Raw genomic sequence first — 23,004 nt, forward strand, 5'->3', positions numbered from 1 at the left:
AAAGGGGGCTGTATATCAGCTGCAGAACCTCGGCTGGCAGCTCTTTTCGGTACACAGAAGCTTGACATCTCTTTTTCAGTCACCAACTGCACCATCAGGGAACAATTGCGCCTCACATAAATAACTACTTATTGTGTCCAAAACTGAGATGGGTACATCTGTGCATATTAATACACTATAATCAAATTATTTCTTTGAAATACAAGACAGTAGGGTGTGATTCAAGTTTGGGCCAGCTTTTATTTTACTTTCTAAAGATTAAGAAAGAATATCTTCACAGCAAGAACACTACCCTCAAATACCACACCACGGATAAAATTAGCTGTAGCTTTGTCATCTTCTTTACTGTAGAAAGCAAATCAGACGTCTATGTTATCACTTATCATTCACAGATTAATATTTGCACTGTAAAATTACATATGCAGTTATTTGATCAGTTAATTACAAGTTCCCATTTGCGTCTCTGGAATAACTGCATAACTGGCCTAAAAGGAAAATCATCACTTTTCCTTGTCAGCAGCCATTTCAAAGAATTTCCACATCCACCAGCTAAATGTTAAATTACTTCACCATTTACTTTGTTTTACAGGACAGACTCAACATTTTCAAATCTTTCTCTCATATGATCTACAGAACTGCAGCAGGTCTATGCAACTGTTCCCTTCATCCAAAGATGCTTTCATGACATTTTTATTAGTTTCCAGGCACCCAGCTTCTAGAAAGTACAGACGGACCTATCCTTTATTCCACGTTATTTAGGATCTTCAGGAACTGTAATACTTGATGAAGTATGATACAGGCAATGCAAAAGACGGTAGGGTTAGATGTGTCCATACAGGAACTACATTATCTCAGTGGTAAGTTCAGACACTGAACCTGAGGAAACAACCTCAACATTACAAACCACTGGGAGTACACGGTTTTGGTCAGCATCTCATGCAATACACCAGAACGGCTATTTTACTTCTAGGTGATATTCTTATGTAGAATCTGAAATTTTTTAAACAGCCGTGCATTGAAACAGGCAGCAAACCCTACACCTAGCCTGATCTACAACATTATTGATTTGATTCTGCTACATCAAGATTCAACCCTGCAAGGAATTCTTCATAATGAGATCTATTTAACAACTCCATTAGTGATTCGTTAATATCTTTGTTGAAAACTGAGTCAAAGTTCCCATTCACGCAGGCTTCATTCTCCAGCTGAAAACTGCTCATTAAATCCTGTATCCACTTGAGTTCCTCTGAAAGTTCTTGACTTAGAGATTCATACTGGCTCTGCAGATCAGCATATTTCCCCGTTATGCCTGTAAGACTAGCACCTACAGTCTTGATATCTTCTTGTAGATGTCTTTTCAGGGATTCAATTTTACGGTATTCATACTTCAGCTGAGACAGCTTGTGCCTTACGCTTTCATTCTCTTCTTTATACCAAGCTTCTTTCTCATTATAAATGGAAACCAGAGCATCAATGTCCTCCTGCAAGGAATCATGGGATGCAGCCAAAGTGCTGAAACCCCGTTCTGTGAGTGAAATGTCTTCTACTACCCGGGCAAAGCGCTCAAAGTTGATGTAGGTATTATTGGGAGGCATACTAGAGTGGCACTTTATGGTGTACTCTCGCAGGCGTTTTGTCTTCAGCTGTGTGTTCTCAACCCTCTTGTTTTCCTGGACTTTTGTTTCTTCTTTCATCTGGTGAGTCGCCAGACAGAGGAACCAATATTACTGAATGTTTACAAGACAGCGCAGTAATTCAAAAGCTCTACATAAAGGATGCAGCCTGAACTTCCACAATGCTGGAAGATTCTTTGCTCTCACAGGTTTTCCTTCATGCATTTGGTTAGAAGAAAAAAACCACAAAACAGAACACAAACCCAAAACCTAATGTGACAAGTGACATGCGTTCATGTCAATGTGTAAGTGTAAATAACAAGGCCTCAGCTTATTTTCATGTTAATTTTTACCAGTTAAGAGTCTCAAAGCTGACACCGTAAGAGGAAAAACAACAATCCAGAAAACACTCCAGTTCTGTGCAACGCAGAGCAAAAACCAAATGTCAAACATTCTCATTAGTCATGCTGAGATTAGCCAAATGTATTTTCAGTAAGAGACTTATCCACAAAAGCAAGCAATATTTGTGATGAAAAAATACATACAGACGCACAAACACAAGCAAATAACACACTCGGTACAGCAGTTCTATCTTGAGAGAAATTATATTTCCCATATCGGCTGTAGTCAACTTTCATCTCGAGAAAGAACTAAACCCAACAAGTAGTCCATGCAAACAGAGGAGGATGGAAAATGCAAAGCCCAGCCTAATGTTCAATGTACAAAGTTTGTTCCCCTCTTTTTGAAAGTTATGATAACAAAAGAAGTAATTTGCAGAAATCCTAGGATTTAGCAGGCCCAACCAATTTCTTTCCAGTGCATGTCCTCAAGACACCAGGGTCTCCAAGTACTCAAGAGGGCAGTTTTCCATTTATCACACCAATGAGTGAAAATATCATCTCTGCTTTGCTCATGGTACAAAAAAAACCAAGACTGCTCTCTCTATTGAGTCTTACCATTATCCACGGATGGGACAGAGCTTCCTGAATTGTAAGCCGTTTCCTAAAAAACCACATCACAAAACAAATCAGCATTGAACGAGAAATACCATGTACCCGAGTCCACTGACACACACTTCTCGCAGGCTTCACATGAAGCATTTACCGCGGGCTGTGTTTCTCCAGGAAGCATTCTACTTAGTAACTGTTCTAAGTCTCAGTAAGAAGCTGTCCTCACTCCACACTATTTTAATTCTTACTTGATCAAAACCTACCTGTATTTCTGTGTAAAAATTAAAAAAAAGGTCTATTGTTCCTATAAACTGGGAATAATGATCTGCATAGCTGTCATGCAAATCCTAGGCGACTGCAACACATGCAGTGAGGTTTAAGAAACAATTGCACTATAAGCACACGTAAAGATTTTTCCACACTTGTGCTACTGGGAGCATATTCAAATGTCACATCCCTGCAAGTAGTTCATATTAGAATGAAATATTACAGTGGTAATTGCCCTGAACTAGAGATTTTGCCCACCATTTTTGGCTCTTCACCTACACCCTGATGTATCAGCTTGACTCAGGTGAAAATTCAGTTCCGAAAATGAAATTTAACTGAGGAGATTTGGTTCCTTTTGTTGGGGTTTCTGCATGCAGTGATTAAACAGAGACACAGCAGCAGCCTCCTGTATCGCTCCTGAACAGCAATACACACTGCAGGGAAAGCTTTACAGATTACTCCTCAAGCTATGTTTCACCAGGTTTATCTTAGAGACAAATAGGTCTTTCTGGATTTTTACTTACCGCGTATCTTTCACCAGGAGTTTCCGAATAAAATCTTTTGCTAGATCGCTGGTGTTGCTGAAAAATTCTTCATCGAATTCATAATTCACAGCTGTGATATTGGCCAGCGTTTCTTGTTTAGTTTCTCCAAGGAAAGGCGATGCACCACTAAGTCTAAATAAGCCAGAAAGAAGAATCAATTGGAAAAATAAAGAGAAGAGGTCCCCTAACGGAATTACAGTCACAGCATAACATACTCTCAGGACATTTGTGGATCTCATGTTGTAGCAGCCAGGCCATGTGGAAGGTAACAGGCCCAGCTTTGGTTCACTACATCTGTGGTTATAAGCCAGACTCATCTTGAAAGTCTAGTGCGGTACTAATGTGTGCACACAGATAGAAACGTGCAGATTCTTCTCTCCAGAGTGTCTCATTGAAGTAATTGCTAATCAAATAATCAGACTAGAAAACCCTTCAGCTGAGGACGGTCTCTGTCCCTGTGAACTCACAGGCACTGGCAGGCAGGAACTTCTATCAGCTTCAAACAGATAGACTACTGTTTCTACAGGTTTTCTTTGGGCAGGAGAAGCTCTGCCCCTGCTGCTTTTCTGTTGGCAAAGCTACTGACAAGTTTCCTGCACAGTGGGTTCAGCCAAGATACCCTTCTCAGCTGAAACCAAAATACCATCTGAGATCATAAGTGAGGTGCGTGGCTTTTCCTGGGAGCCAACTCCTCTTGAGAGGTAGGGCCACGCTGCTCATTAGAAGCAACCCACAAGGCAAAGGACTTTCGGTGGCAGTAAAATCCAATCATTTCTGAATAATGCAAGATTTCTTTCTACTGGCACTCTGCTCCAACTGCAAGGATATAACAGAGCTGTCATCACAATAAAATGTCATTCAGCAATCTTTTCCTTCTTTTATTTATTCATCACCAGTTGACACACTTTTCTTCTAAAATGTAACTATGTTTTTCCCTCCTGCTTACACTGACTACAATGATGTTCCCAACCAGCCTTTCATTTACTAGCTTTAACAACCTCTTTTTCCTCCTGTAAGATCACTTCTCAGTTCCCAGGATCAAGTTCTCTGCTGCTACCGCAGCTTCAATTCACCTTTTTGGACATGGGTGACCATATTTAGGCACAGTAATCCAGACTGCTGCCTTTACAAGCAAATTACAACTTCTCTATTTCCACCTGAAATAACTCCCCTATTGCACTTTGGTTCTATTCTCTCCACACATCACTGGGCAATGAATACACACGGGCTTTTCCATCCCCTACCATTTGGGAGCTGATGAGGTCCCGTAAGAAGCAGAAATGCCCAGTGATGCTAGAGATATTCTTTTCTCAGTCTGCTCAGCATGCCCTGCCCCACTTCTTTTATCCCGTATTTTAAACTGGAAGAGGCTGCAGGATCACATTTAGACAAACCACTGCCCACCCCACGTGTGCTGCACATCTCCTAAATGACAGAAGGGAAGAGCTGTTTCACACTAGCACAATGGAGCTTCGGGAACACTTGCAGGAGAGAATCTAGTGTACTCACAGTATGTAGGTGATGACTCCTATGCTCCTAAAAAGACAAAGGAGATTCATTGTAAGGGTTCCAAATCATCTGTACTCTTAAGTTACGCAACATGAAAAAGTCAATAGGTCAATAGTAGCTGCTATATTGGCAGGAGAGCCACTGTGGCTTTAGAGAACTTAATATCTCTCTTAAAGAACCGTGTTTAAGGGAAAACGTAATTTTGCATATAACTTCAAGCAATATGGATATTTGAAATCTCTTCATATATTTCTACTCTAGCAGGCGTTTACTACAGTGCACATCATAAAAAAAACCCCCAAAGAAATAGAAGCAAGGATGTTTTATTTGAGCCGACTTTTTTGTGCCTGCCTCCTCAGCAGCTCAGATTAGTATGCAGGTCTCCTCTGCATGCAGTGATCTTTATAAATAAAGCTGTCACAAGCCCTGCAGGAACATGTTCTCTTTGAAGAGTGCTCCTCTGCAGTGGACAGCGGCAAACAGCAAACTGCTAACTCTATAACTGCCATCATGAAAGATTTTCACTGTAATTTTGCAGAAATTTAATGGTTATCTTTTAACTTAAAAGAATGCATCAAAAATATAAAGACAGAACAAAGGGTTATTAACTGCACTTAAGCTTTTTCTTTTGGTTTGATTTTAATTTGTTGCAGTAGAATGGATTCTATTCACAGCAAACTGGGAAAATGAAATATTAGATCAACCTGGGGGAAAAAAAAACCCACTAAAAACTTACCACATATCTGCAGCTAGTCCAAGCGGTTCGTAGTTTACTATTTCTGGAGCTGCAAGAAAAATTTAATCAAACATCAGCAACTGAGGTAACGATATTTTACCAGGCTGAATTGAGTAACAGATCAAGAATTCCCAAGAGGGAGAAAGGGGTGGGTGGGAAAAGGAAAGGCAGTACTAGCATGCACTGTTTACAGTTTTATAGCCCTGATAGGAATTCAAGTTCACAAGTGTCCAGAAGAGATTATGTAGAGTAACACAGATCATAATGCAACTCAAGAATAAGGGTAAAGCAGCTATCATAGAAAGGCGTAATTTAAAATCCAATTGAGACAGATTAGATTTATGGTCAGTGAGCAACAAAAAGAGAATCAGGTGGAAAAACGTACAGGTAGGTGAAGGTTTTGTACTCAAGGTGTGCAGCGTGAGGCAGTTCTGTCCAAAAAGCAATGCCAGAGATACCCATGTAATTGTGTAGAACACCGAGAGCTTACTTGCCCCAGGAAACAAGTACAAAAATATAATTTGTATTTATAATACTTCACAATCTCAATCCTGAATTTACATCTCTCAATATTTATTTGGCAGCAACCCACTCTCACAGCAGTAGCCCATCTGCTTTACAGAAAGCACCTTTCACCTATTCCACAAAAAGAAAGTAAACTTCTCAATTTAGGTCACCTTGATACAAGTGAGATTCAAACTACCTCTGTCCTTCACTTCTTAACTCTGAAAACATGTCTCAACTTTGTCATGGCACTTGCAATATGAGACGAAGGAATAGGTCACCCACTCACCTACAAATTCTGGAGTTCCAAAAATGTTTTTAAATTCAACTCCATCTTCTATTTTGTGAGCCAGGCCAAAGTCAATGAGTTTGATGTGGGGAACAGGGATATTGTTGTCCAGTAGCATAATGTTTTCAGGCTAAAAAATAACAAAAGATAGATCTTTGTTACTATGATATCAACACCTTGGGACAGTAACAAGAGCTCTCAAGTGCTGTTTTTCTTTACATATACATCCCTGTAGAAGGAGAACACATACCTGTGCCTAACCATTCACCATTGATTCTTCTGATAAAGGGATGACAACTATGAAATTTGACATCATTGAATGGACCAGAACTTCATAAAAGCAAAGCAAGAGAGTAATACTTTCATTCCTTTATTTTTCTCGCGTGCAAAATCTGCCTTTCTTTATCCTCCTGTTAGAACATCTAAGCTTATTTCCTTAATGATGGCTATTGCCAGGATGAAAACAAGATACTTTTGTTTTCACTGAGACAGAAGTTTTTCATATGACTGTACATACCTCCCTAATCTGACAAAATATGCCTCTAGACTAGCAGCCAGCAGCATTGTGATCTAACATGAAGTGGAAGCTCAGTTTATCCTGTCCCCTCTTAAAACAGAAAATATATCCATGGCCCTTCTCCTGGGAAGGTGTCACGTCCTGACCCCGTGGATTTGCCTCAGTTACAATGACTGATGCCCACATAACAGCAGCTAGCAGGCAGCTGAAGCAGAGCACGTACCTGGTACAGAGACAAATTGCCATTGCTTCATCCTGAGGGAGAGCTGCACCACTGACTATTTTGACAGGAATTTTACTGATCCGTTCTTGGAGTTTACACCAGGAAACCTTACTATTTCTGCTGAGTTGTCCCTATGCTGTATTGTAACCCACTGGAAGATGCCTTTTTAAATGCTTCTCGAAGGATTCTAGTCACATCTGAACCTACTTAAGGAAGGAAAATGCTCCTTACAATTTCTCTTTCTCAGTCAGTAAACATATAAGCCCATCCAAAGGTTACCGAATGCCTGATACAGGAGATTGTACTCCTTGGGGCACTTGGCTATGAAGTGCATTTTAAATGGTCTTACCTATTATTTTAGGTGTGTTATCAAATACAGATATCTAGCAAATCATAGAAGGTACAGTCTGTCAGTAAAAAAAACAATAAGCCTAAATCAGCATCTTTACCTTTAAATCAAAGTGAGCAATTTTTTTAGAGTGAAGGTAATTCACACCATCCAAGATCTGCTTGATGAATCTGGTTGCTTCCTCCTCACACAAAGACTCCTTCTGTGCCAGGAAGTCAAAAAGTTCTCCTCCAGAAACCCTGCAAAACGCATCAGAAAACGTCTTGTCATCCACAGCATTGTAAGATAGAAAATAAACATAAGCACAGAAAACTAAAGTAACAAAAAATCCCCACACAAGTAGGAAAAGGCCACTCTCGCTGACAAATGAGAGATGTGTTCTGGTCCCACGAGCACCAAACCCTCCTTTCGATTTCATCTCTCTCACACGTAAACTCAGGACTTGCTTTCCATAATTCACTGATGCTGCTGATTCATCAAGGATTATAAAAAGTAGATTGTAGCAGCTTGGAAGGTACCCAAAATTCTTTTCCCCAAATCATAGAGTCATAGAATGGTTTGGATTGGGAGGCAAGGGAGCCCATCCAGTTCCAATCCCCCTGCCATGGGCAGGGACACCTCCCACCAGATCAGCCTGCCCAAGGCCCATCCAACCTGGCCTTGAACCCCTCCAGGGACGAGGCAGCCAAAGCTTCCCTGGGCAACCTGGGCCAGGGCCTCCCCACCCTCACAGGAAAACATTTCTTCCTAAGATCGCATATCAATCTCTCCTCTTTTAGTTTAAAACTGTTCCCCCTTGTCCTATCCCTGCATTCCCTGATCAAGAGCCCCTCTCCATCTCTCCTGTAGCCCCTTTACATGCTGGAAAGCTGCTAAAGGCCTCCCCAGAGCCTTCCCTTCTCCAGGCTGAACAACTCCAACTCTCTCAGCCTGTCCTCATACGCTCCAGCCCTCAGATCATAGGATCACCTTTGCGGCCCCCTCTGGACTTGCTCTCATACTAAGTGCTATTGATTACTGTTAGTCTTCTCATGAAAACAGATACATATTCCATGCATATTTAAGTACATATTGAGAGATCCAAAAGGCATTTTGGAAAACAAGCTCTTGGCCCTGCTGTCTGATTAAATACTTGTAAAAGAACTTGCAAGTTGAAAAACTGTGAGTTAACAGAGTGCTGTGACTCAGATATGTTAGATCACACTGTGCCTTACGTGCAATCACTCCTCTGACCCCAGGCTCCTACACAACACTGCTGGTGATAAGACTATGATTTCTTACTCTGCCTCTTTCAGAGTACTGTGCACAGCTACAAAACCTGTGAAAACAAGTCAACTGCAAACAACAACAATGTGATAAAAGCCACCGGGCTTATTTCTTAGCTCCTCCTGTTGCTGTTCCAAAGTCAGAGATGTACCCAGGGCCTGTTGACTTAGCAACTTTATAAGCAACATGAGGCAGGACACTTCACCTGTGCAGAAGTCACTTGATGCTTTAATTGCTACAACTAAGTGGCTGGCAAACAAAAATAAGCTTATATGACCCAGAAATATGTTGCAACTGCTGCCTGAGGCTGCTGCCACCTCCTCCTTCCTCTTAATCTGTTACTCAGCTTCTGAGACTTTTATTTGGTCTCTGATTTTCTTTCAAGGTGACACATACCAAGGGCATCAGCACTACCATCAGCCTAGCCGGGCAGGTTTTGATTTACCCCGTGCATTTCAGGAGACACAGAATTCCATGTTGTCGTAGGTTTTGTGGCCTTGGTTCACCAGTTTAAAAATTATTACAGCTCACTGTGACGAGCCAGGATAGAAACCTGTAAGTAAATCCTTCATAGTCTCTTGGTGAAATCTGTGTACAGAGAGCAGGCACGTCCCATTTCTTTAGCACTTAAGCCATCTCCTCTGGCCCCAAGGGTGGACACTTAAAACAGCTGGGTTGGCAGCTCTGGGCACATCAGGGATTTTGCCCAGTGGCAATCTCAGCAACATGCTGGGCAACCACCTACAGCACAGATATCACTGAAGAAATCATGCAGCCTGCAAGAATGAGGATCACAGATTTACTTGCTAGCTCCTTGCTGTATTTACCATCTTCTCTCTAGTTCACATTAACCTTGAATCACACTAGGCAGGAGGGGCTTCCAAGGTACAGAACACAACATAAAAATAAAAAAGGAAATCAAGATAAGATTTGGGGATTCTGAAGTTCCTCTGTTACTTTATCACCAAAAGACTCCCTCTTACAACAACTACAGAAGCGTTTCATTTCCTGAAGGTCAGAGACTGGCACACATTACAAAAAGCAGATCTTAAAAGAGTCATCTAAAAGAAAATTCCGTAGAAGAGCTGTAATGATTTCTCATTAACAAAGACTCAGGCTTTTAAAACAGGTTTGAGCAAATTGTATAATACAAAGTGAGTGGTAGGCAGCTTAGTGTAGGTTCATTCTTATCCAAGTTAAGCACCCAAACTCGGAGAAATGCTCAAGCAGAACAGACTAGGAATCCCCAACCCAGTCACCATGGAATCCTAGAAAAAAGCAGTTCAGCACTCACTCCTTTGCAGTATAATACTCATAACTGCACTACAAGTTACATTTGAACATCCAGGAAGGTGGGGGTTTTTTTAAACCAGCACCACCTGTAAAAGAGAAAACGCTCCTTTCTCGAAGGACCTTAGTTTACAGAATTCATTCCTCTGATTCCATCTCCTTCTCATTTAGCACGTCAGCTTATTCCCATGTAAAACAAAGAAGCAAGCAAACGATACCTTTGCTCTTCCTTCAAAGCTCAATAGAAGACAAACTTCTTGGACACAGCTGTTTATTTTGTGCACACAACCTTGACACTTACCTAGAGGAGACTGGCGTACCAATGAAACTTGCCTTTAGGCTGCTTTTGTTTCAGCAAAGCAGTCTCAAGGCAGCTCACTAAAAGCTGTGGGGAGCACAACGAAGGGCAAACTGTGTACCTGCCAAACTGCACGTAACAGCAGCGGACCAGGCAATGCTCCTCCTGCCCTGGAACAGGAGAAACGGCACCCGTAGAATCAACCCCTGCGTAAAGAGGAGATAGTCTTGCCTGTGCCAGCACAGTGAGTCTGAGAAAGGGGCAACATTTCTAGCCAAAACCTCTTTTAAACACTAGGGTAGCTGCTTCAATTAATCAAGAAAACTGGGAACCTTCTTTTGAAGCTGAAGTCCACTGCAGCTTAATGTAAGATTAATTGGCCAGGTGCTGTAATACTTATTTTGATAAACTGCAGGGAGTATGAGACTCTACTATTAGAGTGTCAGGAGAAGAAATCATCTGTTTACAGAGACAATCTCATTATCTTTATTAGTAATTATCATCATCCTTAGTCTGTAAGAGCAGCTGAATGCAGTGGCCTTAATCAGGACAAAACTCAGTTGCACATAGCCTTTTAGAAGTGCAATAAGCTACAGCCTGACAGTAGGGCACAATTTATCAGGCCATGTGAGGACAGGAGAAAGTAGAACGTAAGGAAATGTTTTAGCACCGAGTAGCTGCCAGTCAGAAAAAGCAAGCTCCTTTCTTGCCTCCTAGAGCACGGCTACAGAGACCAACATTTGGCCATAGATATACTTAAAAATCAACAGATGCTTATCATCACTCAGATGCCATCTGCCAGCAGTCACGTGGAGCTCCAGGAATGATCCCTGGCTGAAATGCTGGCTCCCCTGGAAAGCTAGTGGTTATTTCATCTCACTCGGGGATCAAACCCTCATTGCCTGGATTCCATACACAAGGTCGAGGCAGGTCCCCTAAGGAACATACGAGCCACACAACTTGAGCCACAGTGTCTCTGTATTTTGTGCTTCACACAAACAGAAAAATTACATCATTCTCTCATTACCTAGAAAATTGTAGTAAGTAGAAAACTTTAGGCTGCCTCCTTGCTTACAGCTTTAGTACCATGAATTGACAGATAAAGGACATGTCATCTTCCACACAGCTCCTCTAAACCTCAGAGCTCTGTAAACTAGGTGGCACTGATTCCACAAAAGAGCAGGACAATTAAATTAATGTCTGCCTTCCTCCACTCACGAAAAATTTCACTCCTTTAGGCCAAGACTAAATTCTGACCACCAAAGCTCCATTTACTAGAAGAGCTATTTGTATTCCTCACTCTGATGCGTATAAGCACACAACTCTACTCTGGGCTTTGTGCGACAACATTCAGATTTTCCCTGGTTCTCAGTGGGAATTAGGGAAGGCTGAAGGACCCAAACACACATGGAAATTTGCGCAGGCACTAATATAATTTACATCTCTGTCAACATCTTAAGGTAGAGCAATACAACTATGAACTGTATGTAAGGAGAGGCTTTGGACATTGGTCTACACAATCATCCACGCACACACAGTCCCTCACTTCTACTATAACCCTGACACAAAACACCTGGAATGGCAACAAGTCAAGTGCCAAGTTTCACTCAAATTCATCATCCCAGTACAAGTTTGGGCATAAAGAGACCGGGTCACATGGTGCCTCCCCTTTTTCATTTCTTAAAAGTGAAATAATTTTATCATAGCATTTATTCTTCAAGGCAGGAATACATACAGGTTCTGCAGAATAAGCTGTTATCTGCTCAGCCTAGACAGAGAAGCTATTAGTAGTCAGTTTTAAATCTCTTCTTAAACACCATAAACCAGTTTGCATTACATAGCCAAATACTTTTGACAGTCATCTTAAATGACCATCATGGCTATCCAACAGGTCACAGTGCAGGGGTGAGGTTACCACAGTCCACACACACCCGTGTTGCCACTCCAGGTTGAAATTCCCTCCTGTTAGGAAGGCCTAAATGACAGGGGTATTCCCCTCATCATGTGGTGGCACAATAGAAGAGTAATGAACTTTTCTTCACTCCTACCATGCTACTATTCATCCTCAACAGTCAAAGCTAGGAATTAAGAAAATTCTTCTCTTGCTCTCCTCATCTCTTTTCCTCTGGTCTCCTCTAAATGAGAAAAACAGGAGAGTAGTGAGAATGGCTGCAAATTTTGCAAATAACTTGTTGGATTCCCATGGATTGGAAGAGATGAAAGCAGAAAGAAAGATGACATGAGCTTTGAACGGCTATTTATGCTTCCTCCAAGTTGATGTCAGGGCAGTGCTAGGCAGACATGAGGTAATCCCTCCGTTATTGTTTTCAAGTTAACACCACTCCCTGGCTCAGTAAGGATGGCTTCAGGTGATGCTAAGGGGCACCTGTATCCCCAGGGCACACACTAAACTGGGGGGCCTGTTTACCAGCAACTTCATTCAATTCCCCTGCCAAGACATGCGAGGCCCAAGAACAGAACAGCTCCATTTTAACAGCACCTCTGTGCTCCGGCAGCCTCTGAGGCCCTTTGCGGTTCCTATTTACCTCATCCTGCCCCAGAGGATAGGAAATGCCCATACTCACAGCTCAAGGATGAGGACCACATCTGTCTTGTTCTCATAGATGTCATGCAACTTGATGATGTTGGCATGCAGAATCTGCTGCAGAATAGAAACCTCCCGTTCAATTTCCTCACGTCTCACTCCACGACGGCTGGCCCGACTCTGACGCTTTTTAATGAACTTCGCAGCATATTCCATACCAGTGCTCTTTTCTCGACATTTCTTCACTATCGCAAACTGGCCACTGCAAGAGAACAAAAAATCTCTTAAGGCTTTCATATAATCACAGTTTCCCAAGCAAGCCGTTCATATACAAAGCCTGATCCTGCACCCCCTGAGCAACACTGCTAACCATCCGAGCTGGTTCTTGGCGCAGCAGTGAGGCTGTAGAATGCTGCAGTTAAAGTCACTAGAGCAGAACAAGGTTTCCTCCTGCTGCGTCTGAAATTTAGCAAAGCCAAGCAGCACACAACAAGAAGGAAGGACAGATGTTACAATCTCTAAAAAACAGTTCGTGTTTAAAGGAATAAGGTATGCCTCAAAAACGACACATTACCACTCCTGTACTGGGTAATGCTGAAGGCATTCAAGTCTGCAACACCAGATGTTCTGAAAGGACACGCAAGCATTGAAGTACTTCCGTTAAAAATAATCACTCGGAAAAGAATTCAAAGGGATGATAATCCTTTGGAAATGTAGAACTGGCCTCCAGTAACCAATTTTCAAATGCGAGAATGGTTTATTCATATTTCTGCTCTTCACTTGATAATTTAGCTGTAAATGTAACTAAAGTAAGTGCCGCTTTCTCCCTGCACTTAAGGGCAAACAATTTCCCACTGTACCAAATAGTAAAGTGGCTGCATTAAAGTTTAAAAGACATGTAGTTGCCTTTTATTTGCCAATAAAAGTTTCCTCACTGCGGCTCCTAAAGTACAATATTCCAGACCGACTGTAATATTTCCCTTTTATGTCCTAAGAGGGATGGTCAGAGGATAAATTCGAATAATAGTAACACTGCAGGTTGCAGCCTTACATCAGGGGTAGGACCCTTTCAAGATGAAACTATTGTTACTAACTTTCCAACAGGAAAGCAAGGGACCCTGCTTTGTTTTTCTTAGTGTGAGCTTTCCTTCTCTTCATGCTCTCGATAGGCACTGTTTGAACTTAGGGAAGGCATCATCTCCACACAGTCGATATTCCCTCTTTCTCAATTGTTTTCTGAAAAAATAACTGTAATCAAGCTGAGAGACACCTTATCAAAATTAGGAAAGTTGGTCTGCAGCTAAAGTGGAATTTAAGAAATACAAATTCTACATAAGGCAAGAATATAGAATGAAACAGCGATTATTCAGAGGATCCTTTTGCTCATTCCATTTGGAAGGGACAAGGACTATTGTGTTGTATCTTAGAAATGCTTATTCACGCTAAAATTATCACATACAAACAAGGACAATAAACTTAAGGCAGTCCTTACCCCAAGCATTCCTTAGTCAGAAAAGGCTCAGGATTTCTCAATGAATATTTGATACAATCATACTTAAAAAACAATAACAACAACAACAAAAACCAAACCACCAAAAATCTCACACTAGTTTCACCATGGACCAACAATAAATTTTAAAGTTCTAGGGAGCTATATGGCCGGGAAGCCAAAGTCAACTCATAATTAAGACAAGGAAACCTCTGAGCACAGCGCAGTCAACGTGTAAGCCTAACAGGCATGCAAGATCCTACCACCAGAAGAACAATCTCACCCGAACCTTTGTCTCCTTACATTCACAAGTCTCTGCTAACACCCAACCACTTTATAATCAGACAAAACAAGACAGTGAGCTTCCCGTTGTACCCAAGAGCAGCCCCGTTCTCCGCTGCCACAATGCACTGTATATCTCAGCTCTGCAAGAACTGGAAGCTCTCCAGTCCCAGAATACGCGTTTAGTATCAGGTATTTCCTTACTCAATACACTATATCCAGATTTGCAAGGAAAAGACTTATCTTACAGACAACCTTCACCTTTAGCTATTGGGATTTTAGCAGCCAGGATCTCTTTAAAAAGAATCACAAACACAATCATTAAGTGCAGCCTCCCATGACTATGGTGCAGAAGCACCAAGCTGTTACTGTTTTCCATATTATTATATCCTTCATGGCTTGGTAAATGAGAGATGCAAGTACAGTTGGAACTTAAATTATGCAGCACACACAGCAATTATATTCAGATTCTTATAATTTTATAATGTACTTAGTGCTTCATTAACACAGACGGCTTGTTGGAGTCGGTCTTAAACCTGCAAAGAAATTAAAAATTAAAGCTGTCACTTGGTGCTCGCTTGCTCTCAAAAGCGAACGTTTCATGGAAGAGGCATCTTCTCATTTGAAAGGGTTCAAACAATGCTAGACAGCCTGAAGTACTTCTTTTTGTTTTTCACTGTCAGACATATCCTAACCACTTCTGAGAAGGGAGGCAGGAACAGATGGGACAAGTGTACTTATCCCTTTAGGAATAATCAGTCACAAATGGGATTGAGACTGCAGCCATTTGTCAAATCCATTCACATTTCTGCCTCCTGATTTCACCATTACATGCAAACCCTACAGAATTTGAAAATGAAATTTCTGCTACAAACTCCATAGACTTGCCTTAAGCATTCTGCTGAGAAGATTCTCTTTCCTGCAGTGCTGCGAGACCGTGGCTGATGTGCCAACCAGCTGGTTTTAACAGTATGGTTACACGCCGGACAACAAAAGGGCCCCGAAGGAAACTTCTCACACCAGAGTTCTCAAAGTCACACAGTGCAGGAAGACAACAAAACTCAAGCCTAATTGCAATTCAGAATTATACTAGACAGCAGGAAGGTAATGACACACTGGAAACTTTCACATATTTGAGTTCAAACTGCTTTGTCTCCACATACCGAGGAAAACATGAACATCCAGAAGGCATCCTCAGCTCGGTCAGGAAGCAGGGCTTCCTCGGCCACATCACTTCATCTGCCTTACAGTGATACCCCATCAAATGGCAGTTGTATCCATGTAATAGAACTAAATGGTTCTGACTTGTGTTTACATCAAACTATGGGCACACGGTTCTGATATAAGATAATTTTCTGTAGGAGGGTAGAGTAAATGCTTCAGTTTCACAGCACCCTTTCCCTCTGCCCAAAACATACTCTGTATACCTAAAAAGCAAGATTTGGGGCACAACACCAGACACAAAGCCCCATATTATAAAAAACAATAGCTTACTATAGGGAAAAGCTTACCGGAAAACTGAAAGAATTGAGCTTTCACAGTATAAGAAGGTGTTAACAGTTTGAGTTAAAGCATGAATTTTATATTTGCCTTTTTTTCTTCACATTTAAGACATTCAGTTGTGGGAATGCAAGCCTAAAAGGGATTATTGGCTATTACAAACCTTACTCCAAACAAAGACAAACTGACATCATTCACATATGTGGTCATCTGTGCTTAGGAAGCCAAATCATAGCTCAGAGATCTAATTTTAGGTTTAGTACATGTCACAAACTTTGCCAGTTGTTGGCTCTCCTTCTCTAATTGCATGATAAATTGTTTGGTCCCTTGACAGCAAGAAAAAATTTACACCCTATCCAGCGTCATTTATTCTCTGAGTCAACAGGATACCTTTAACCCTGGAAACAATTTTATTTATGTTTACTGCCAGCAATCGGTTACTTTACAGCCTGTGTCATAAACTAAGTCAGCTTCACCTTCTGCTGGCATCACATTGTCCCTTGTCCAGTGAAGGAGCTTACAGCATCCTTTGCTCTGATTTTGCAGTTAGAGGTGAGCAAAAATCCTAAGCATTTACTATGAAATCATCACGTGTACGTTCTTAAGTTACATAAACACAACCACAGACCCGTGTGCCTAGGTAACCTGAATACAGAACTTGTCTAGATTCTAGAGGCTGGTTTATTTTGTTTCAGCAAAGAAATTCACTGTCAATTACAACAATTGTTTTCATGGCCACAGTTTTGCTCATCAGGCCTTTTTGCCACTACTAAACTCAGATAGGTTCTAACTAGCAATCTCAAGCTTAGAAAGTCTGTATCTTATCACTTTTCCGTCTTCTACACTCCTATTTCTTTGTCTTGGAAAAACTATACTAATAATTTTACGCTTTCATGATTGCATTTTTGTTAACTTTCAAAGCAAAGCCCTTGAGAATGTCTGTCTTCTTAAAAAGACTCAAGCCTGAAAATACTTAAGATTTCATTGATCAGAGCTCTACTGCATGTAGTTTTATCAAGCTGAATACCCTCCTCCTCTCCTTGCACTTCAGAGATGACCTTCTGCTAGTTGTAACTGTGCTGGCACGCTCTGCCCAGCAGAGAGGATAGGAGTCTGTTGGTAACAACTTGTACAATCCATTTGTATCCTCTCAGCTCATTTAAGAACATAGGTCAACCAAAGCCACGCAAGGTTCACAAAATAAATGCCTAAAAGCTTTCCTGGAAGTGTTTTGTAGGAAGACTATGGTTGCAGCCATAAAGACCTGGAAGCCTTCTGTAAATGGACTAGAGCAATAATTTGTAGTATGCTTTGGTTTTTTTATAGACGTCTTTTTGGTAGACTAAGCCAGGATTTTAAAACCTTTCACACAAGATCATCACAGAAATATCACTAATTTACCACAGCCCTGTTATATAGACTGGAAGAAAACATTTATGATATAAGAAACAACTAATGTGACTTCATTTCAGGCTCACTAAACACTCCAGCAACGACATTGAAAACATAGCTTATGCTATAGCGAAGTACCCCAATACCACTACTCTAACCACATGCTACTTTTTCAACCTAACAAGATATACTATTTTAAACAGAGAAAAAAAAATCAGATGCTACTTTTAAACACATCAGCATTTTCGCTCACAACTCACGTTTCACTAAGTGATTGCACAGTATTCTAGAATACAGTGAATTTACAGGGCAAGTTTCAGTATTCATGACAGGGAAGCGCCGAACACCTTGGAAATATGCTGTCCTGTCACTGCCTGGCACCTTTCATTCACATCTCTTGACAGCTCACGAAAAGAGAACCAACACATCCTAGCCCAAAGACAATCTCTGTGCCCACTGCCAGGGGAGAATTGGAACACTGGAAGAATATGGACTCAAACAGAAGGATCTATTTTACCGACATAAGTAAAAAACAAATCATTTGAAACTTAAAGCAAGATTTAATTGATCTCATGTTTCTGAACAATGCTATGCATTATTACAGGCTACCAGTAATATTATCTGCATTGCAGACAATTAATGCCTTAAACACCATTTTGGGTGATTAGCCCTGAGTCACAAGAAACTGTGCCACCTACTGAATCATCCCCAGCACCTCCTGAAGCTGTTAAATGTTTTTGGAAGCCTCCCAATCACACAGTGACAAGCAATGTGGCCCTTATCAGCTCCTGAGGCTGGAGGAGCAGAGTCTGCAGTGATACAGCGTGAGCCCAGCGTTTCTGTCGAGCTCCTGATAGCCTGGCAAGCATTTTATGTAATCTGAAGCTCAGAATAAAATGCATATGATAAGTTTTTTTTCCCCACTTATCACACTTAGCCTTTAGATTGAATGTCAGCTGTTGAAGTGGCAACAAACAGAGTCCAGAGGCCTGGGGAAGGTCAAAGCTGACTCATGCTCAGCAGGAATAGCCGATTTGATAAGCTGTTCCTTCTGCTATGTGGAGCAACACCAGTGCCTACGCAATATGTATGCAGAAGGTTGGCAGACTCTACCTCTGCGCTTAAAGGTCCAAATCCAGCTAGATATGGGCTGGATTCAATATACCTGGGAGCAGACAAATTGTAAGAGGGACAAATGGTATTATGGACAAATGGTTAAGTGATTTTTCTCCTTCCCTCTGTACGAAACAGATGGTAATCATGCTGGCATTTTAATCAAGACTTTAGGAAATGATCTGTAAGGCCAAAACCACAAGGGGTTGCCAAAACTCCCATTTCATTGCTCATTGTGGATTCTTCCAGTCTGCCAAAATAAGAGGTGGAAGTTAGCTCCTCATCTTATTTAGTCTTTACTACACTGAAGTAAACAATCCCCACCAGCAGTAGGACAGCACAGAACTTAATATTATTTGTTCCCTCCACTCTTCCTCCACAGGAAACAGGGATCAGTGGAAATTCTCTCTTTGTGAGGATTATAGATCCACAAAACTCTGAGAGAGTGGTTAACTACCCTCTCACAAAAGCTGGAGATTCTTTATCAAGGAAAGATTACAAGTCCTGGCTCTAGGATACACAGTCACCCCTTAGGGTGTAACTGCATCGCATTGTGGGCTGCCCAAAACAGGCCAGTGACCCCAGCCGACACGCTGGCACGAGACAGAACAAGTCCAGCTATCTGAGCGATTTGACACGCCTCTCCTCACCAAAGCATCACTGTGCATCATGCTCAGCTATTGCAACGGGTTTTCGCTCCAGTTCAAAACCACTGACGTAGAATTTGAGCAGTGATCAATAAATGCCACTTGAGCCAAGTTAAGCTTGACCATCAGATAAGTATCTGCAAGCCCTGTTCTACATAAGATGCTAACAACTTGCTCAGTGCTTATTAGTCCAGTTGTGCTGCACTGTGTTTATTTTGTGAGTATTTTTACTCATAAGTAGTATTTTTCATTCCAAAAACATGGAATGAAACTCACACAGAGTCTATTTTCTCAGCTGTTCGAATTTCCACCTGCTTTCTAGTGCAATGCAAAGCAGAAAAATAGTTCTATTTTTACAGAAATGGCAAAGCAAAGACAGGGATTAGGCGTAATATTCAGTGGTTAAAGACATTACAAAATTGGGGCTTTTTGAGCACTACTGTTGGGGTCACTCAGCTCTAACTATACTTTCAAAGCCAGGTACGGACCGAGGAGATACACGGAGATCACATCCATCATCGGGATGTGAAATATTGAACAATTTCTACAGAGAGAAAAAAGACTGCTGGTATGAAGATACAGCAGGACATGTGTTAAGGGTCATTTCCTAGCTGCGCTCACACCCCTCTGTTTACCAGGGAGAGTCCACCTAGCTGGATGACATAACTTTTTATCACAGATTTCCAAGTTCCTCCCCTACGAAGATTACGTCAGTTATCTCTGCTCTTTGTTTTCATTACATAAATAAATATTTACTAGTTATGCTGTCAGAATAGCCATTCCATGCCAAGCCCCAAGGTCCTATTATCACTGGTAAAACGTTGCATTTGCTGTCCTTTTAAGCTTCACTCAGGGAAAAAAAGGTTTCACTGTCTCCATGAGCAGAGCTGATCCTCCTCACAAGGCAGGGAGAAGGCAGGAACTTGTACCTGGAGAAGGGGGATTCCAGGAGGAAGGACAGGTCATGGATGAAGTTCTAGTTTGGGTTTAAGCAGGAAACCATGCCCCAGGTCAGCAGAGGCTGGGAAACTGGAGGCTGGATTATGCGCAGACTAATCAATAGAATTCACAGAGATTACCTTTTGCATTAAGGCATTGACTCAATCATCTCAAATTTCTTCATGGCCTGGGTACATAGAACGCAAAAGGAAACAACTCCAACCAAAATAAACACCTAATGCATACACCTGCTTTTTTCTTTAGCAGAGCGGATAGGTACAACGCAAATTTGCTGAACTACAAATATACAAAGAAATGAAGCACTTTATTTGAAGAGGAAAAAGGTCCAGAGGAAAAAATTCAGACAGCAAATCACAACTCCATATACTTAAAAATCCCATCAGAACATGAAACACATGTAGAAGCAGGAAACAAATATGATATTATCACCCACAAGCAGCTGGAATGAATATTATCAGCGTGGAAAAAAAAATGGAAGCACCTATCACACCAAACACATTTTTTTGTTCATTCATGTGACCAAAATCAGCCACTACATATGATACATGAGCTCCTACCCCCCACAATTTAACAATGAAGACCTGGAGCTCAACAAATCCTAAAAGCTTTTAAAACCAAACTAGATCACTCAGAGCAAGGGGTGGAAACCAAGAGGAATAACTACTTGCTCACCAAAATTACTTTTCATTTAGCAGATCAGTGACACAAGGTACCATTGCTTGTCTCCTGCCATTCAGCAGACACTTGTAAACACAAGCAGCAGAAGAGAAATGAACAGACACATAAACTTGAGACAGTTTTCTTCTACGTTACAAATAACTTTTCCTACATAAGGAAATAATTTTTAGCAGAAAATTCCTCAAAGTAAAATACAAACCAACCTAACATGCAGAAAATCACAGTCTTCCTGTAAAATTAATTTCCAAACTCTAAGACTGATCCACTCATATTTAACTTACTTTTTGCCTTAATTGGGTATTAACCTGGGCTTCCAGGAATCTTCAGGCTTAGGACCCCCACAGAAAACAGCCATCTTCGCACACTAGCTTCTGCTTCAGCAAGCCCTACTTGTTTTTCTTGGCTGAAGAAAAGCTCTTACAATTTTAAAGACATGCCCGGCTGCCTTCCTCAGAGACCACCACGCTGTATCAGCAACAAACTGTGTGTGTTTCCCCACAGAGAGAATTTCCAAATAGCAAGTGAGCAAAATGCTTCTCCTGTCTCTCATGCATACAGAAAGACTTGGATTTCCTACCATCACTCTGTGCATCTTGTAGCCATATAAAATCTCCTGCCTCTGCAGAAAACATAGCAAAACCAGACAAAATCTGTACAATGGAGAGACTGGAGATGAGCAGAGCTTCCAGTTAGAGCGACACACGGGGTAGTGGAAGGCAGAGCCTCTTCCCTACAGTGAAAGGACAACAATGAAGGGACAGGGGAGATTTCCTTACCCAGAAACATCATTCCAAGGGTTGTCTCTGTTAGGCATGATCTAAGTCCTCGCACGCTGCAGAAAGCTGAGCTGCAGCGAGCAGGACACTGGCTCAGGACAGCACCTCAGGACACTGCAGTGCTACTCTCGCAGCACCCAGCAGAAACACCATTTCTCGATGGGCACTGTCATGAAACACTTCCACACAAGCTCCATGACATTTCCTGCTCTCAGGCCTGACTTGACAGGTAACACTGCTCAGAAGGCACAAATGTCATCAGCTCTCTACGGCCTGGCTGGCAACACACTTAGGTAATAGATTAATGGCTCTATGGTACAACCTTTTATAAATTACACTACACATCTCTGAAATTCTAGCACTCTGCACCTACCATCACTATCTGTGTTTGCTAGCACAACCAGAAAAGGTTTGTACCAGTAGTCCTTTTGTCCAGCTAGACAGAACTACCCATCCAAATCCCAAATCTTGAAAGATATTGTTAAAAGGCTCTCCAGTGAGCTTTAGCGCTGCCCTTTTCCTAGGAACCAAACCACTAGCTCAGTCAGCTAGTTCTTCCTTCTCTTGCCTGTTTTGGACTCAATTTGAGTTTCCGTTCTTAGTTGTCTCTTGCTGCCACCTTCCTTGCCACAATAACCAGCAGTGATTTGACCTACTGCATATTCCAAAGAAGTCAAGTTAGCCTTCATTTCCTCACATTTGTCAAGAAGCATTTCCATTGCTTTGGCATCATCTGCTATAAACAGCCCTGCAGTGGCTTACACCAGCATCCTCCTCCCAACAAGCACAACTGTTAATAGGTTCCTTACAAAGTTTATTAAAATCAATAGCAAAGGATGCAATTTGCCATTACTTCAATAAAAGTGACATTTAGCAACAAAGGCTCATATTTGAGAAGAGTTAATTTTTGAAAACATTCTATGGAAAATCATTTTTTGAAGTATCTGGTTTTGATCAACAGCTCAGACACAGAAGGAAACTGAATCTGACAGAACATCTGATGCCTTCAAAGAGTGATAGCATTAAATGCCTGAGAGGACTGTATAAAGCACTCCTAAATCACACAATGCCCTTGGGAGAAGGGGAAAGAGAAGAGAATCTTCTAGTAGCTCTGCAGCACTGATTGCTTTGCACCACATTCCTTTCTGGCTCTTCTAGACTCCCGGACTAACTAGTGTAACTGTGGACTTCTTACATAAATATCCCTATAACATATTCACCATCAGCTAAGTTTTCTAAACTCTTCCCTTCTCTTGTAATACATTT

The 23,004-nt window shown here is 41.4% G+C and overlaps 1 protein-coding gene across 3 annotated transcripts in view; it reads right to left on the reverse strand.

The window, feature by feature from the left end:
- Window positions 1-220: 220 nt before the first annotated feature.
- Window positions 221-23,004, reverse strand: part of DAPK2 (death associated protein kinase 2) — a 34,466-nt gene continuing 11,682 nt past the window's right edge. For 2 of the 3 annotated variants that reach the window (XM_069867086.1, XM_069867088.1), the window contains exons 3-10: window positions 12,942-13,163; window positions 7,603-7,741; window positions 6,414-6,543; window positions 5,621-5,669; window positions 4,885-4,911; window positions 3,355-3,507; window positions 2,570-2,615; window positions 221-1,694 (exon numbers count right to left, since the gene is read on the reverse strand). In XM_069867086.1, the coding sequence (XP_069723187.1) occupies window positions 1,059-1,694; window positions 2,570-2,615; window positions 3,355-3,507; window positions 4,885-4,911; window positions 5,621-5,669; window positions 6,414-6,543; window positions 7,603-7,741; window positions 12,942-13,163 (1,402 nt within the window). In that variant the 3' untranslated portion in view covers window positions 221-1,058. Of the gene's footprint in view, window positions 1,695-2,569; window positions 2,616-3,354; window positions 3,508-4,884; window positions 4,912-5,620; window positions 5,670-6,413; window positions 6,544-7,602; window positions 7,742-12,941; window positions 13,164-21,738; window positions 21,869-23,004 lie in introns of those variants that run through there. The other variant, XM_069867087.1, reaches the window with a different exon arrangement.

Source organism: Phaenicophaeus curvirostris, chromosome 12 (genome assembly GCF_032191515.1).
Source record: "Phaenicophaeus curvirostris isolate KB17595 chromosome 12, BPBGC_Pcur_1.0, whole genome shotgun sequence".
Lineage (NCBI taxonomy): Eukaryota > Metazoa > Chordata > Aves > Cuculiformes > Cuculidae > Phaenicophaeus > Phaenicophaeus curvirostris.